This window comes from Megalobrama amblycephala, linkage group LG17, assembly GCF_018812025.1.
Source record: "Megalobrama amblycephala isolate DHTTF-2021 linkage group LG17, ASM1881202v1, whole genome shotgun sequence".
NCBI lineage: Eukaryota > Metazoa > Chordata > Actinopteri > Cypriniformes > Xenocyprididae > Megalobrama > Megalobrama amblycephala.
Window position 1 is genome coordinate 20,022,583 of NC_063060.1, and position 18,712 is coordinate 20,041,294.

General features: G+C 35.7%; 1 protein-coding gene across 2 annotated transcripts; it reads right to left on the reverse strand.

Annotated features, from left to right (window-relative positions):
- Positions 1-1,621: 1,621 nt before the first annotated feature.
- Positions 1,622-18,285, reverse strand: aup1 (AUP1 lipid droplet regulating VLDL assembly factor). 2 transcript variants are annotated; one of them, XM_048163630.1, is made up of 12 exons: positions 18,072-18,285; positions 17,161-17,298; positions 14,464-14,614; positions 13,060-13,250; positions 8,906-8,978; positions 6,352-6,425; positions 5,843-5,909; positions 4,974-5,097; positions 4,724-4,867; positions 3,819-3,970; positions 2,282-2,370; positions 1,622-2,104 (listed from the first exon to the last, which is right to left on the reverse strand). In XM_048163630.1, the coding sequence occupies exons 1-12, from the start codon at positions 18,110-18,112 to the stop codon at positions 2,059-2,061; spliced, it is 1,290 nt and encodes a 429-aa protein (XP_048019587.1). In that variant the 5' UTR covers positions 18,113-18,285; the 3' UTR covers positions 1,622-2,058. The 2 variants fall into 2 exon arrangements, with proteins under 2 accessions (XP_048019587.1, XP_048019588.1); XM_048163631.1 differs by having other exon boundaries at positions 4,992-5,097; positions 18,072-18,283.
- Positions 18,286-18,712: the final 427 nt, after the last annotated feature.

An 18,712-nucleotide genomic window follows, 5' to 3' on the forward strand; every position in this document is an offset into this window, starting at 1 on the left:
GTTGCTATGCGCCCTTTCCAGCACTCTCATTGGCTCCTTTGTGTAATCATTTTTATGATTGGTTTATGCTGACGGAGGCATCACTAGGCAGGCTTTATAGCCATTGGCTAGAAGAGCGGTTATAACGGCTCTCGACATTCAAAACGCTTATCTAAAAAAATTTTGTGAAGGAGGAGGGGCTGCAGGGATATTTTCCAAAACTTGTTTACTTGTAGAGGACAATTAAAACCAAATTGAAGCGGTTTAGACAGTTTAACCCTTCCATTTGTTTACCATGACCATTACAAGGTGCTAATTCATTTATATGACAGTGATAAAAAATTAAACAAAACCTCTGATAGGTTTAAACCTTATCTAGGAACCTAATTTTGTGTAAATTAAGAAAAGGTTATAAGTATAGACATGTAATCCAGTCACTGAGCATTACTGTTGTGTACATGAGTATTGATCATTCAGCTGAAAATAAATCTTTTCAAAAAAAAAATTCTTTGCATTGTAAAGGTAAGCAGGGCTGGGTAGGTTACTTTTAAAATGTATTTCACTACAGATTACAAAATACATGCTTTAAAAAGTAATTTGTAACGTATTTTGTTATATTACCCAAGTTTTGTAACTTAATCTAAATACTTTAGAATACTAATTAATATGTAGGCTAACAAAAACAAGGCAATTCTGACTTTTTTCTCAGAATTATGTGATATAAAGTTGCAAGAGTTGTAAAGTCATAATTGTGAGATATACACTCGCAATATTGAGAAAATTGAGAATTTTGAGAAATTCAATTGTGAGATAAACTCGTAATTTTTCAGAAAAATGTCTGAATTGCAAGAATTCATAATTGTGAGATTTAAACTCGCAATTGTGAGAAATAAGTCAGAATTGCAAGTTTTTAATCACGCAATTCTGACTTTATAACTTGCGATTGTGAGTTTATCTCACAATTTTGAGGAAAAAAAAGTCAGAATTGTGAGATGCAAACTTGAATTTGAAAGAAAAACAACTATCACAAAACATGAACAGTCGTGGATCATCCAGTAATGACAGGATAATTAAGATTCAAGAGTATGTAACATATTTGAATGGGGCAGTTTTTATAAATTCAGTTATTTTGTCTTGTGGAGTGTATGTAAACATCTGTTATGTGAAATAGCTTATTCAGCACAGTACCAAATAAAAATAACATTCAATTTTTATGATCCCTCTTATTTTAATGATTAAAATTCTGCAAGGAGTAAGAAACTTTTAAGCCGAACTATATCTTAGGATGCTTTTGCAGACTGTCAGAGTCAGAGAATCACCAATTGCTGTTAACAATACTTGCCTGCCACAGTTTACATTAATGTTTAAATGACATTAAAATTCAAAGTAATCACTTTGGTAATCTAAAATACTTTTCAGATGTAACTGTAACTCAAATTTTGTATTTTAAATACGTAACTAAGTTACATGTATTTCGTTACTCCCCAACCCTGAAGGTAAGACATGCTGTAGGACCTATTGAAAAAAAATACATCTAATCCCTGACAACTTTATTGTCATTCACAAAAATATTCATAAGATGCATAAATTTCCGATGATGTATTAAGTCTATAAAGTAGTACAAGAGACACAGTCACCAGTCTTTGCATTTCTAAATGATCTTTAATGTCTTTAAAAGCTGATATTGCATCAACATGTATCCTTAACCACATAATAAACCTCAAGTTGTTTTAGTTCACTGGTATATGTTTCTGAACCCTTATTTTCTACCCAAGGACCTTATAAAAATAATATGAAGTGTGCCAAGGTCACTGGGTCTTAATACAAATTGTTTACCAAAATAATTGTTTTCTGTTGCAGAGAGAAATAATAAAAAGACATGCATGATTGCCATGCAAGAAGATTTACAAAGAAACAAAAACAAGAAAGGAAGAAATCCAGTCTTCTCTCGGCATGTTTGGTGAACACAAATGTTGTTTCTTTCTGGGTCAACTCTATAATTTCCTCTTTGACTATGTGGATTTTGTGTTAAGCAGCTGTCTTTCCTAAACAATTCCTCAGGTGTGTCTTTGTCCACGGTCATAGATCATCATCTTTGTTCAGTCCATGTTTTTCAATGTATCGTCTGCGGGTGGGGTAAACAAAGTAAAGATTCGGATTACTCAACTCAACTCAACACACACACACACACACACACACACACGAATTGGAGTACAACATACATTTATTATACAATAAACCTAGTGGACACTGACAAAAAACAGATTTTCAAACATCATTTTAGTCTTTTTAAAACAATTACCTTCTTGCATATTCATATAAGGCTTCTTTTCTCTCCTGTAGAGTCATGTGTCTGTCTATGGGTGATCTCCCAAAAGATATGGCAGATGGCTGTTGAATGAATACACAGACATATTTATATAAATATCCTGTGAGACAAAAGGCTTCAAAGTTACTATTTATAGATAAATTCACTAATATAGGCCATGCAAGAAGGAGGCCGTTGTACTGTTTGTACAGGATAAGCTCAAGCTCAAACTCAAAATAGCTTGTTTTTGTGGTGCATTGAAGACTATTGCAAATTTGATTTATAAATTGTGTGCAATAAATCATAAACGGTCTTGTTAATTGTTGATGTTCGATTTTTAATGAATCCTTCTTTTAAGCCGGTAACTGATCTGTTCACATAATCGAACTTTAGTTCCGGGTTGATGGCGCAAAATGCATATCCAAAGTAGCACCGAATGAGCCAATAAGTCTGTCCAGACAGGTTATTAGGGCTTTACATATTTGAAATATTTGAAATATTCTAAACCCTGGGTAAATGGAATCCTGGGTTATCTTGCTTCATGTTTCACACTGCTCATAATTTACCCGGGGTTAACAATTAACACTGTATATTCCTTAACCTTGGGTTAATGTTCTAATTTGCAGTGTCAATGATTGGATGCATCCTTGTATTGCCAACTGTACTATCAAGTTTTTCATATTAAAAGGCAAGAATTAAACGCTCTCTTCTTCACTCAAATTGTCACGTTTCCTGTCAGCTTTTGACATTTTTCCTCTCAAACGCTGAATAGGTTGTTTGCAATCACATGGTTCTGGTAAAGCATGGAATTCAGGTGGAGGGCAAGAGGCAACAATTAGAATGGAAGAGATGGAGAAAAGTTCGTACTGTGCAGGTTTCGAAAGGTATAAACACAAAATCACAACATATGTTGGACATGATCCTTGAGTTATGAAGGAGTGATTTTTCCACTGAATTGAAAGACTTTCCTGCCATCGAGGCAGTAGATATAGAGAATGTGAAGCTGCCGTCACGAGTTCTAGTCTGGTTTGTTTATATAGTGCTGCCTTTCTGCTAGTGAAGTTTATCATTGTTGAATCGAGAATTGCTATAGGAACTCAAATCATCGTTCAGGGAAAACTGTATCTTTTCTACGTGTAAAAACACGTAGGGAAACATGTTGAGAAGGTGACGGGAAGACGCTGTATAGCAAATCTAATATCACTGATTAAACCCACTGCCTATCACTCAATAAACTAATCACAGCTGAATGTTTTTGAAAGTTTTTATTTATTTTGGTTTAATAATTAACATTACATTTCTACTTACATTCAAACTTCAATGGGTTTGATTTTGGTTGTCATTTGTTGAAATAAATACAAAAAAGAAAAAAACTGTACCGTACAGAACTGAAGTTCGATTCAGTTAGATTCTGTGAACCGACTTGACCCGTTACCCGCTTAAAAGAATGATTCATTCAAGAAGTTTGGCTAAAAAACAGATTAATTTGCACCTGCATCATTTCAGTGAGTGATGTGAGAGTCACTGGTACCTTTAAATTGGGTGTGGATGCCATTACAGACGCGGTGGAAGAAGCTGCTGGTTTGGCTGGAGCTGAAGGTGTGCTCGCAGCAGCCTCCGAGTTGAAGTGGTCAGTATGCTCCAGCAGGTTGGTTATGGTTGTGTCCACACAGTTGGTCTGTACTGTACAGAGACAAAAGAAAGGGGTTACTTAAAGGGATAGTTCACCCAAAAATGAACATTTGCTGTTAATTTACTCACCATCAGGCCATCTAAGATGTAGGTGTCTTTTTTTTTTCTTCAGTAAAGAAGATTTTTAGCTGAAACCATGGCCCTTGGTGATTCATATAATCATTTCGCTTCATAAAGGTGATGAAACACGGGGCAACCTTTTGAGCAATGTTGCCGGGCAATGATACTTGGGCAGTTTCCCATTGAAAATGGTCAACAAATTTCTATCTAAAGTATCCAGATAGAAATTTGTTGCCCATTATCAATGGAAAAAGTGCCCAAGCAACATCACTCAAAAAGTTTCCCTGTGTATCATCACCTTAAGACCTCAATGTATCATCAGGAGCCACGGGTATTAATTTTGTTTTGCCTGTATATGATTTTGACTCCCAAAGTGATGGTAGCCATTGACATCCATTATATGAATCACCAATGACCATGGTTTCAGCTAAAAATCTTCTTTACTATTCTACTGAAGAAAAAAAGTCACCTACATCTTGAATGGACTGAGGAGGATAAGGTGATCATTTTTGGGTGAACTATCCCTTTAACCAAATCCATAATGGCTGAAACTGAATTGTTTACACCCATGAAATCAGCTTTGCATTAGTACAGATACAGCGGAGCAACATAAGAGTACATAAGCTAGTCTGAATGAATAACGACTAACTGCATACTGCAAAGCATTATGGAAGGATGACATACACAGGTCTCTGGTGATGACCGATAACGGGACGTCAGGCAGCACCTCTTTCACCTGCTGCACCATACGTGCCACTCGCGAGTCTTCGGCCCCTGCACTCGTGCCCAGGAAACCCTGCGCCACTGTGCGAGGTCTGGCACCCAAATCTGACAAAAATATAGTTTCATGTTACACTAGAAGACAAAATACATCTACTATATTGATCCAGTTATCTAACTTTATGTATAGATACATCATAATTTCATTTCTCACCATTGAATCCGTTCTTACTTGAAAGTGCAGTCTGAGAGGCAATGTGTCTTTTCCTTTTGATGTGTTCGGCTTTGTCTGCTTTAGTGATCTGTGTGGAGATCACGCCCAGCTCGGTGGCCAGCAACTGAAGGAAGGACACAATAGACATTACATCAAACGGCACAACGAAACAAGTCAAAGCTTTGAAATGGACAGGAAATAGATCTGAAGGTTAGGCAAATGAAAAGCCATGTCAGGGGACAATAAGATAATGGTTTGTTTGAACGTGTTTTTAATGGTAATCCAACCAAGTATGACATTACTGGAAAATGGATTCAAATCCATTTAATTTCAAGGCATTTCACAGAGCATTCATTTCTACAGAAGCATGACTTACAAACTTTCAACAGGCTATAAACAGAAGATCGGTATATGCATTTACATGCACTTTAGATGCTCTAGTTGACTGAAATCATACCAGCCCAGTTTTTGTGAAGTCAGACTAACTCTACCAATCAAAAGTTTTTTTTTTTTATGTTTCTGAAGGAGTCTCTATGATCACCAAAGTTGAGTTTACAATGTAAAATAACCTTTTCTATTTGAATCCATTTTAAAATTTAAAAATGTATTCCTGTGATGCAAAGCTGAATTTTCAACATCATTACTCTAGTCTTCAGTGTCACATGATCCTTCAGAAATCATTCTAATATGCTGATTTTCTCCATTTTGCCCAGCATGTTTACACATTATTCAGGCTACAATTGGCCTTGACTATAATCGCTGCACATGCAAACATACTTTATCAGAAAGTATGGTAAGTTTTAAAGAAAAAAAAAAAAGAGCAACTGTACAATGAACAAAACAAAACAAAAAAAGGAAAAAAGTTTTACCCCTTGGACTTTGCTGGCAAATTCTTGATGAGATTCGTCATCTTCTTTCGACAGCGGTGGAAGCCATCTGGTTGAGAGCATTTCAAAACAATCACACCTAACATTTTTGTACAGAGATACTTAGCAAGAGTGAGAAAGAAAGTTTATTCAGGCTTCTGATTCTTCCTTTATTCACTCAATAATTACAACATTAAACATGACCATTACACTTTAGCATCTACTTCAAAATGTCAACATTTAAAAAAAAAACTAAAAACTATTCAAATATTTAAAAGTGACAGTAATAAAAGTACAATACTTAGCAACAGGCAAGTAAGTATGCACAAAAATTCAAGACTAAACCTGAAACTGTTGGTCTTATAAGCTTCATACGCAAGACTCCTGAGGCTATTAAATACTGAAAAGCTTCATTATTGTATTACCAGTTCTGGCCTGTCGAGAGCAGCAATAGAGGATTGTACGTTTAAAATACTGCCACTGGACAAAGGAGAGACTGTAATATGTAGTACCTTACATGGTACACTGTGAACGGTACAAAAAAGGTCCACAGCAGCTCCGTCAGCCATGAGGATTCTGGAGTGTTCTGAAAAGAACCAGAGAAAGACCTTTTTATATCATCCTAGATGCTAGTGTTTAACAGAGCACAGTTATGTGCATGTCGACGGCTTGACGTTTATTATCTATACATACTTTCACATGCACAGTGCAATTCTTTCTAACAAGTTGACCAAGACCACTTATGGAGCTGCAAAAGCAGGTCATTAAAAAAATCATCAAGAAATTACCATCACAACCATGAGCACGATAATATATGACCGTCCACATTTACAGAAAACACTTATTCAGTATCCAACATTTAGCAACTCGCCCCGTCCTGATGAACGACAATGTGAACGGCACCAGATGTTTTCACATGCAAAATGGTAAGAAAATCATAACATCACATTATCACATATATATGACTTAAAGGAATAGTTCACTCAAAAATGAAAATTCTGTCATCATTTACACCTTCATGTCGTTCCAAATCAGTAAGACTTTTCATCTTCGGAACACAAATAAAGATTTTCTGATGAAAGCTGAGAGCTTTCTGTCCCTCCATAGACAGCTACGAAACTGACACTTTGATGCCTCAAAAAAAATTCTTAAAGAGATCGTAAAAATAATCTTGTTTAGTCCAAATTTTCTGAAGGGACACGATGGCTTTATATGATGAATAGATTGAATTTAGGCTTTTATTCACATATGAACATTCATCAACTCACACATCAGTTGTGGTAAAAAGAAGCTCAAGCATGTTCGCTTGACACCTGAGAACCAATAAGGTTCATTCTCGTGTGTCACTCAGCACGTTTGAGCTTCCTCAAGAACCAATGAGGTTCATTCACTTGTTATTCAGCACGTTTGAGCTTCTGCAAGAGGTTTGGTCTCGAGTGTCAAGCAGGTTCGGTTGAGTTTCTGTTTATGTTCGCTGATCAATGTTTATATGTGAATAAAAGCCAAAATTCAATCTGTTCATCATATAAAGAGATCAAGTCTCTTCAAAAAATTTGGACTAAACCACTCAATTCATATGGATTAGTTTTACGTTCTCTTTATGAACTTTTTGAAGCATCAAAGTGTCAGTTGCATAGCTGTCAATGGAGGGACAGAAAGCTCTCAGATTTCATCAAAAAAATCTTCATTTGTGTTCTGAAGATGAACGAAAGTCTTACAGGTTTGGAGCGACATGAGGGTGAGTAATTAATGACAGAATTTTTCATTCACTAGCCTATATTATTTTTAGAGCCTGAGAGGTCGAAAACGTACATTATAATTATAAAGCTATATTACATTTTCTTTTTTTTTTTTCTGATGCAAGAAAGGCAAGCCGTCACAAAAAAGAACTGAAACTCAGTATATAGGCTACTTGCCTCACCGACATGAGAAAATTAATCTATAGAGAGCTTGAAATGTCTACTTTTAAATGAACCAATTTGAATCGAAAACAACTACTTAAAAACAATTAATAAATAATATTTATCATACATATATAAAATAAATATAACACTACAGGACTAATAAGGAGTAGAAAAAAGTAGTAATGTAACATAATAGAAATTAAATATTTTCCAAATAAAGTTTTACACTTTTATAATATATATTAATTTATCACAATATAAATTGGATCTTCACAAGTATGGAAGTTTGTTTCCACCACCAAGTTAATTGTGACTTTTTAATCTCACAATTCTGACTTTTTTCATTTCTGACTGAGAATAAAAGTCAGAATTGCGAGATTGTGATTTTTTTCTCAGAATTGGACTTTATAACTCGCAATTGGGATTTTATATCACAAAATTCTGACTTTTTAACTCACAATTGAGAATTGCGAGACATAAACTTACAACTGCAAGAAGAAAAGGCAGAATTGTGAGGGAAAAAAAGCTGCAATTACCTTTTTAAAAAAATGTATTCAGTGGGTGAAACAAGCTAAATATGTAGAGGCCTTTTAAATTATAATGAATCAGATCTGGGGGTCCGTGGCATCTAAAGATTGAAAACCCTGATGTAGGAGTGGATCATATACATACTCCAGTGTTCACTAAAACAAATAATAAAACCATTTTGCAATGCTGTAATGGGAGCAAGAGGTCACTACGAGCCGATCTGACGACCTTTGACAGTCCGTCTTTCTATTGCACTGTGAATCACTTATTATCAGTGCTGCTATAAATATCCTACTCATGAGCCACGTTCACACACAAAGACCCTCTTGTGTGTGTTAACAGGAACTTGAGGATTGAAAAAAGATCTGGAAACTCTAGACACGAGTGACAATTATTCAGTCTCATTTAAATGCCTGGGTTTCATAGGAAAGTGATTTACAGAAATGACAACTGCAGCATTGACATAAAAACTACAGGTATGATTACATTACATACACATTCAAAGCAAGAGACGTAAATATTACCTATTATGTGTGTGAATTTAACCAGGTTACAGGAAAATACTCGGTAACCAATGCAAACCAAAATCATTCAACAATAGTGCATAATAAAAAAAGTGTTTAAATGCAATTACCACAGCTATGAAAGGCCTCTTCACCAGCAATGCCACAGGCTGGATGGAGTCAGACACAGAGAAAGGCCAAGAGCTGAGGAGAGAGAAGAAGTTGGGCTTTTAAAAATGGCATCTTTCTTAAAGAGAAAAGGAAACACACATCTAAAAGCTAATGGCAAAGTGGGTGTCAGCTGATTTACAGGCAGTAAAGGCTAAACCCGAGGATCAGTAAAGCTTAGAGAGGAGCCTTCAAGGAAGCTTAGAGAGGATCTGGCAACCCTCCCAGAACAGATCCACATTTAATCACCAAAATCTCAGCAGTCCTTACTTATTTATATCAGGCACCTGGCTGTCTACATACAATATGGTCACATTTAAAACCTAATCAGGCCCCGTTTACACCCAGTATTAAGATGCGTTTTGGTTGATCACATGTAGACAAGGGAGACACATTCCTGTTTACACCTGGTGTTTTAATCAGTGTCTTTTGTCCACTTTTGACCACTTCTGTCCTGATTTCTTCGAGGGGAGGGTCTATGGGCGGGTAAATGTAAGGGCTTTTTCGGATCTTTTGATCTAATGGATGAAATAAGCTCACACAATTAACATATGAACGCCACTGAGACGACAGAAAAACATACAGAGAGCGTCGGCAATAATTTCTGCTCTGACAGCAACTAGACCAGCTGAACGCTGTGAGTGTGTGTTAGAAATCAGGAATGGTGAGAGAACATTGTGTTGGTAAGTTTTTCATCTTCAAACTAAACTTGGGTCTTCAGCCGACAAAGTTTAAATCCCGTCTGGCTAGTAATGTTTACGCATTGGGTCAGTATGTGGAGAGCAGGCGGTCTTTTGTGGCTGTTCAAACACATTCAACCACATGAGCGTCTACACTACGAAAGCAATCTGGTAAAGTGGACAAGCTCAAAACATTTTAGACCCCGTTTACACCTGTATTTAGCATTGTGCACTTGTGATCGGATCGACCAAAATGCATCTTAATACCAGGTGCAAACAGGGCCTGAGATACATTATAAACAGGTATTTACACTATAAACAGTAAGTCACTTTGGTCTAAATGAATGAAATCTCTTTCAGGAATATTACCATTACAATCATCCCAAAGGTGAAAGTAACATATAGTTTATCCAAATTAAGACCTTATTATGTATAGCATCCAACTTCACACTACAGATGATCTGCATAAATACAGTATACTCGTGTAGATCAAATATCAACCACGTCACTGATTATATCATTGTAAAATGTGAACTATATTATCGCTAGAAAGTTGGCTATGTGTACATGCACATAGGATGATATATACTATATAGCAGGGGTGGCGAACTCCTGAACTGGAGAGCCTCAGTCCTACAGACTTTTGCTCAAACCCTGATAAAAACTCACCTGCCTATAGCTTTCTAGCAACACCTCAGGCCTTGATTAGCTTCTTCAGGTGTGTTTGATTTGGGACGGAGCTGAACTCTGCAGGACTGTGGTTCTCCAGGACTGACGTTAACCACCCCTGCTATATAGCAAATCTCAACTGCTTGATTGTTTATTACCGTTTTATTACTTTATTATTATTAAAATAGTATTATTATTATTTATTATCAAGACCCACAAATATTCCCCCACTGCACTATATTCAACATTATATATTGTAGTTTAATGTAGTAATGTCACTGAAACCCCATAAACTTTCTTTTTTCCCTCACGCAGTACTCGTGCTTTCAAGGTGCCCTCGAATGAAAAATTTAATTTATCTTGGCATTGTTAAATAACAAGAGTTCAGTACATGGAAATGACATACAGTGAGTCTCAAACTCCATTGTTTCCTCCTTTTTATATAAATCTCATTTGTTTAAAAGACCTCTGAAGAACAGGCGAATCTCAACATAACACCGACTGTTACGTAACAGTCGGGGTGTACACCCCCAATATTTGCATATGCCAGCCCATGTTTCCAACATTATAAAAGGCATTAGACAAGGGCAGCCAGTATTAACGTCTGGATGTGCACAACCAAATCATCAGACTAGGTAAGCAAGCAAGAACAATAGCGAAAAATGGCAGATGGAGCAATAATAACTGACATGATCCATGATAACATGATATTTTTAGTGATATTTGTAAACTGTCTTTCTAAATGTTTCTTTAGCATGTTGCTAATGTACTGTTAAATGTGGTTAAAGATACCATCGTTTCTTAAGCCGAGTTCAGACTGCACGATTTTCAAAGTAGTCGGGTCACTGTTCTTTTCACACTGCATGACTATCTTGGCCAGCATTCAGTCGCTGCTGTGTTCAAATTGCACGATGGATCGGCGACAGAGGGTTTCAAACTGCATGACTTTACAATAGGAAGAATCGCCGACAACTCTGTCTGGCACGCAAACTACGTTTCACAACCAAACACACGCGAGACGTGACAAGGAAACAACGCGATATCACGCGTTCAAGACCGGAGTTCTCACGTGAGACTGGTCCTGCGTTTCAATCAGCTCCCTAGCTCCCTAGGTCGTGAATCAGCAAATAATGAAAGTGAATGCGGCTGATACCCTGATCAGTGCCCTGACTGCTGAACTAGGGAGCTGATTGAGACACACGGTGGGATTATTATTAAAAATAGTAGTCCGCAAGAAGCTTGAAATATGAATTGCCTGTGCGCTGATTTGCAGCGAAAACAACATAAATAAAAGAAGAATATGGAGGAGGATATGGTTGGGGAGACTGTGTGTGTTCTGCAACGAGAGTTGGAACTAAATACATAACTTTTCAATGTGCTGCTGTTGCGGATGGTCAAGCAAATGTTTGTGCTTTGTTTTTGTTTTGTATAATTGTAATGTTTATCTGAAACGAAGCCATGCTTGCTGATATTGTGGTCTATAACTCCTCCCCGAACTCCCCGCTGCTCTGTATCTTGCTCTCTCATTGGCTGTCGGTCATCGCCGATGTAGTTTTCAGTCAGAACACTTTTCACACAGCAGGATTTTGAATCGCCGACAGGTCCAGATATTTAGCATGCCAAATATCTCACGGGCGTCGGCGACTCGTCGGCGATTCTCTCAGATCGCGTCTTTGCTCATTCACACTGCGTGATTGTCACTCGCGTGAACGAGCACCGATTTGCCTGTGATTTCGGGCATTTGTCGGCGATTTCTCAAAACCTGTCGGCGAGCCAAAATCGGGGCTAAAATCGTGCAGTCTGAACTCGGCTTTAGCTGTGTAAACTTTGTTAAGGCACTGTTCAAGGCAAGCGCGAGCTCTGTGGGCGTGGACCACGGGATTTAAAGGGGCCGCAGCATAAAATCAGCGCGTTTATAATGATGCCCCAAAATAGGCATTTAAAAAAATTTATTAAAAAAAATCTATGGGGTATTTTGATCTGAAACTTCACAGACACATTCAGGGGACACCTTAGACTTATATTACATCTTTTAAAAACATAATCTAGGGCACCTTTCAATGTAGGCATTCGTTGGATCTCTTACACAGACAAGCAGTGTGCGCACAGACTCTCCCTGTGCTCGCTATATGTACCGCCTCTCCCACTATAAATGCACTATACATATAAGAATAAACCATCTAAAATGCTTTGAATAATCATACTCCTAAAACTAAATGTGATATGGTGATTATTTCTGTTGTTCTGGCATGTCACACAAGCATTTGAAAGTCTGCATTTACTACAGTATGCGTGTCATTGTCAATCATATAAAACCATCGATTCTCTTCAGAAGACTTGGAATTGGATTAGACCAGTCGATTGATTATTTTTAAGATGCCTTTATGACATTTTTTTAATGACACTTTATGACATCATGATGACAGAATTTACATTTTTGGGTGAATTATACCTTATAAATACAGTAAGCGGAGCCTAACTAACTCTAAATCGCAAATCATATCATTTACATCACCGATACATATTGTTGCATTTTTATATTGTGATGTCGTGATATAAAGATGTATCGTTACACCCCTACTATATAGCTAATTCCAACTGACTTATTGCTTGTAACCATCTAAATGACATGAAGAAGATATTAAGATATTATACACAATAACACCATGATTTTCTGTAAAGCTGCTTTGAAACAATGTGTATTGTTAAAAATACTTTTGATTTGACTTGACTATAGCCAAAAGTAAAGAAAGAATAATGTTTTGAACCTGAACTTGAGGAGGCCGGTCCGGCCGTTGGTGGTGTCCTCCTCTGGAAAGAGCAGGAGGGGTAAAGAGTTAGGAGATGAGCAATATCTGCGGAGGGTCTCTGTCAGCTCCGTCCTGCTCCCTATGCCCTGACCCAGCTCCATAAAACCCCTCGCCCAGCACAGGAACCCCACGGGGCCCTCCAGCAGTGGCTAAACACACAGAGAAAGAGCCAAACATGTAGCTGTTTGATAGTTCATGATAATGATAGTTCACTAATTCCACAGTAATGAAATGAAAAATGATATAAGACGGGATATAAAGCATTTAAATCTTATTATTTTATCAGTGAAGCTGTATCAAGTAGGAAACATTGTGTAAAACATTTTTTTTCAGTGTTTGTGGTTTTTTTTTTTTTTGAAAGACGTCTCTTCTGCTCACCATGCAAGGCTACATTAATTTGATCAAAAATATTGTAATATTGTGGAAAAATAAAATAATTAAATTACTTTATTTTATTATTTAAAAAAATTGTTTTCCATTTTAATATATTTTAAAATGTAATTTATTCCTGTGATAGAAGCTTAATTTTCAGAAAAATTACTCCAGTCTATAGTGTCACATGATCCTCCAGAAATCACTCTAATATGCTGATTTGTTGAAACATTTATGATAATTATCAAAGTTGAAACAATTGCGCTGCATTTTTCAGGATTCTTTGATGAATGTAAAGTTCAACATTTATGTGAAATGGAAATATTTTGTAACACTGTAAATGTATTTACTGTCAGTATTGATCAATTTAATGTGTACCTGCAGAATAGGAGTATTAATTAAAAAAAAATTTTAATGGTAGCCAGTGTACATATACTGAGTGCATTTTATGTATACTGTGCATATTATGTAAATTGATTAGTGTATCTTTATTTATACTGCATAAGTTGTGTAAATTATATATTATGTATATTATATATAATATTTAAATACATAATTTAATTATTTAATACACTACTTGTAATTCATCAATTATGTGTGCTCTAATGTACAATTACATGTAATATTAATAACTTAAATAAAATTAACTCTCTAATGAATTTATTTTCTAACTGAGACCTAGGTCAACTCATACAGGAATGTAAGATCAAGCAGAGCAGCATGACCTAACGTTTGAAACTGAATGTAAGTTACTCCTGCTGCCCCGCATTCAAACAATCATTTGAATCATTTGAAGTGAGCAAACAGAGAGAATTAAACCTCATTCACTGGCCTTTGGCCCAACATTAAGTCAGCACAGCTGCCAAAGGAGAAACAGACCTCTTTGTGCGAGTAAACCAATGAAAGACACAGAATTCAAGGGCAGAGCAGAGGAGAAAGAGATTACATCATGCTGGGAAAACACTGAGACACACATACACACTCACTCACCGTGTTACAGGAGGTCAGGAGGTTGATCATATTGTGGTCAAAATGTGTAACGTGATTGCAGATGTAAAGTCGGGCAGTTTTGTCCCGTAAGCGCGGGCTGTTCTGCCGGACGTGCAGACCCAGCACTGAACACATTATTCTCACGATGAACCTGAAACAGCACAGACAAATGCCAATTCACACACACTGGCATGAATACTGCAAACATATAAATACATAAATTACATCTGCCAAACCAAAAATGACAAATAACTTTTTCAGGATTTTACACAACAATTTATAAGCATGCTTTCGGAAACTTGTGACTGATCACCAAGTTATTAATCATTTTTAAACACCTTAATCGGGTTTGTGACATTCATTTTTACAAGTAAAAATGTGTGTATGTACTATTATATTATTTAAAAATATTTTAATACATTTTAACAAAAGCAATAACAACATTGCTAAAACTAAAATTAAAGTGAAAACTGCAATTATAAAAAGAAAATATTATAATATTAATAAATACTATACTAAACAATGCAATACTAAAATAACACTGTAACGATGCAAGATCAACCATCTACGTAAAACGTAGTCCACAAATGCAATGCTTTCTAAATTTTATTTTATTTCTGATTCTAGTCTTTCTAAATTTTGATATCTATTAAAGAATTAATTCATTTCAGGATTAAAATTTCCTGATAATTTACTCACCCCTATGTCATCCAAGATCTTTCTTTCTTTCTTCAGTCAAAAAGAAAGGTTTTTGAGGGAAACATTCCAGGATTTTTCTCCATATAGTGGACTTCACTGGGGTTCAACGGGTTGAAGGTCCAAATTGCAGTTTCAATGCAGCTTCAAGGGGCTCTATCTTGTGAAACGATCGGTCATTTTTTTTTTTTTTTAAATTATAATTTATATACTTTTTAATCACAAACGCTCGTCTTGCACTAGCTCTGCGATTAGGGTTGCAAAGGGGCGGAAAGTTTCCGGTAAATTTCCGGAAACTTTCCACGGGAACTAAACCTTAACAGGAATTTACGGGAATATATGGGAATTTATGGAAATTAATTGGAAATTTTGGGAAATTTATATAAATGTATAATATTTATATAAAACTTACCATATAAAAACATAAATATAAACATTTTGTTTGTTCATAAAATGAAATAAGTTATTTATTTTTTCGCATTCAATTCTAATTTAGTAAATATGTAAAATAAATATATTTTTATTGCAGCAATTATGTGTTATTTATTTCAGTGTCACATGATCCTTCAGAAATCATTCTAATATGCTGATTTGATACTCAGTTATTATCATTGTTGGAAACAGTGGTGCTGCTGAATATTTTTGGGAACCTGTGATACTTTATTCAGGATTCACTGATTAATAAAAAGTTAAAAAGAACAGAAGTTATTCAAAATAGAAAACTTTTCAAACAATATCACTTTAATATCACTTTTTAATCAATTTCACACATCCTTGCTGAATAAAAGTATTAATTTCTTTCAAAAAAAGAAAGTTTTGAACAGTAGTGTATATTGTTACAAATTCTGTTCTTTAAATTTTTATTCATCAAAGAATCCTGAAAAAAAATATTAAGCAGCAAAACTGTTTCCAACATTGATAATTGAGTATCAAATTAGCATGTTAGAATGATTTCTGAAGGATCATGTGACACTGAAGACTGGAGTAATGATGCTGAAAATTCAGCTTTGCATTACAGAAATAAATTATATTTTTATGTATATCAAAATAGAAAAACATTTTAAATTGTAGTTATATTTCACAATATTATGTATTTTGTGCATGATATGGACTGGGGGAATGCACAGTGCATGCAGGGGGTGTGGTCTTAATAGCCCTGCAGTAAGAAGTGTGCTGTGTGAATGTGATTGTGCAAGTTAAAAAAAAAAAAATTCAACTAAAATTGCATTAAATATGCTTGTTTTAACCAAATTTATGCTGCAAAATGTTTTTTTCAACTACATTTAAGTACCTTGTTATAGGCTAACCTGCAGTTCTACAAATTCCCTGTTTATTCCCATTAATTCCCATATATTCCCGTTAATTCCCATGGAAAGTTTCCAGCTTTGAAAATTCCCGGAATTTTGCAACCCTATCTGCGATGCACCACGCATTACGTAATCATGTTGGAAAGGTCACAGCAGGCGGAAGTACTGAGCAAGTGTGTACAAAGCGAACGTGCAAAGACTCAGTCAAATGCCTTTTACAAAAAAACGTAAAACAATGATGTCAGACGATTTTGAAGTTGGAGAAAATGAGATGAGTTTTTCGCCCTACCACGGTACTTCTGCCTACGTCACGCATGATCTTTCCAACGTGATTCCGTGATGTGTGCCGCATGAGCAAGACGAGCATTTGTTATTAAATAGTATATAATTTTTTTTTTTTTTTAGAAAATGACCGATCGTTTCGCTAGATAAGACCCTTATTCCTCGTCTGGGATCGTGCAGAGGTCTTTGAAGCTGCATTGAAACTGCAGTTTGGACCTTCAACCTGTTGTACCCCAGTGAAGTCCACTATATGGAGAAAAGTTCTGGAATGTTTTCCTCAAACACCTTCATTTCTTTTCAACTGAAGAAAGAAAGACATAAACATCTTGGATGACATGGGGGTGAGTAAATTATCAGGAAATTTTAATTCTACAGTAAACTAATCCTTTAACGCTCCAGTGTGGCGTCTTACCTTCTGACAATACTGTCAGGTAGTGCACAACTCACTAGAAACACATGAACACCAATAAATATTCGCAGTAGCATCAAGCACAAGCCGACAGGGGAGTACAGCAACAACAGCAGCAGGATGAAGCGATCATTTGGTAACCTGTGGAAACACATGACAGGAATAGAAACCAGCTTGAATCTATTTCTGAGAACGGCAGTTTGGCAGAAACCAACATCCATCTCTCCATGTCAGAGGCCTGAGCAGTGTACACAGGAGACTGCATAACTACATTTCCACCAGTTTACTAACTAGTGCAGTTCATTTCTGCTCTCTGACTTACTCTAATATTTCAGGATGACTAGACTACCTAAGAAACATGATGGTGGGGAAAATCAGTTAATATACGATCATGCATTATGATTTAAATGTAGATATGTAGGATTTTGTGTGTGTGCATGCAACAGACCTTACTCCTGACATGAATAATCACAAATATTAGGACTCATTGTGTTAATATACAATATATTTTTGCAGGTTTCAATAACTGTAAACAGAGCCAGACTTTTATATACTGCATTAATACCATAATGGTACTGTTAAAAAAAAACAGTATTTATTTGAAATAATAATAAAATAAAATAATACAAATAAAACAATTTACTACGTCCTTGCTAAATAAAATAATATTTTTCAAACTGTTTCATTAGCATTTATGGCAAATATAATATATTAAATTACGTAAAAGCAGAAATAATCAGAAATCATTCGTGTTTACTATTTATTCTCATATGTATGTATCTGAAGATCATACAATAGTCTCTAACAGACTTTATACGGTTGTGTTTTTGAGGGTTTGATGTTGAACATGCTACAGCTAATCGTGTTAGCTCTGCAACTGTTGTCATTTCAAGCTTTAAATGTGAATAAGTTACCGCTGGAAGTCGAACATCTGCTCAATCCCCCGCGTCTCCATTATTTAAATTCGTTCTGGGATATTGTCAAAGGCTGCTGCATACTATTCTTCTGGCTTTACCGGAGGTGAGAGGGGGGAGACGCTAGCCCGTTATTAGCCTGTGCTGTTATTCGCCATGTTGAGAAGCTGCTGATGTGATGTTTCTAGATGGAGAACAAAGAACTTCACGAAACAAACGAGATTACACACTCAAGCGCTACTTCCGTGCTGGATCACGTGCTTTGCTGTAACGCATCTGATTGGTCTTTAGATGTTGAGGACATAGACATAATCGCTTTTATACAACAAATACTATTATAATATTCAATATTTAATAGTGCACGCCACCAAATAATTGGAGAAGTGTTATGTTCCACAAATACAACATAAAATGAAAATTGTTCGATAAAGATTTTTTTCCATAACAAGAATTAACAAAGAACAAGGGTAATAATAAGGATTATATACATATATAATTCAAATTCAAAATTGCTTTATTGGCATGACTGTATTAAATAATATTAAATAATAAGATTGAAAATAATAATAAAATAATATATATTATTTATGTCTATACATTATTATGTAGTAAAATAAGTGTCTTAATTAATGTGTAATTAA

Excerpts from the sequence above, each read along its gene's own strand:
- aup1 (XM_048163630.1), bottom strand. The coding sequence starts at position 18,112 with ATGGAGACGCGGGGGATTGAGCAGATGTTCGACTTCCAGCG. Across the intron at positions 17,299-18,071 it reads CAGATGTTCGACTTCCAGCG|GTTACCAAATGATCGCTTCA; the intron begins GTAACTTATTCA and ends GTGTTTCCACAG. Across the intron at positions 3,971-4,723 it reads GGTCATCACCAGAGACCTGT|TACAGACCAACTGTGTGGAC; the intron begins GTATGTCATCCT and ends GTCTCTGTACAG.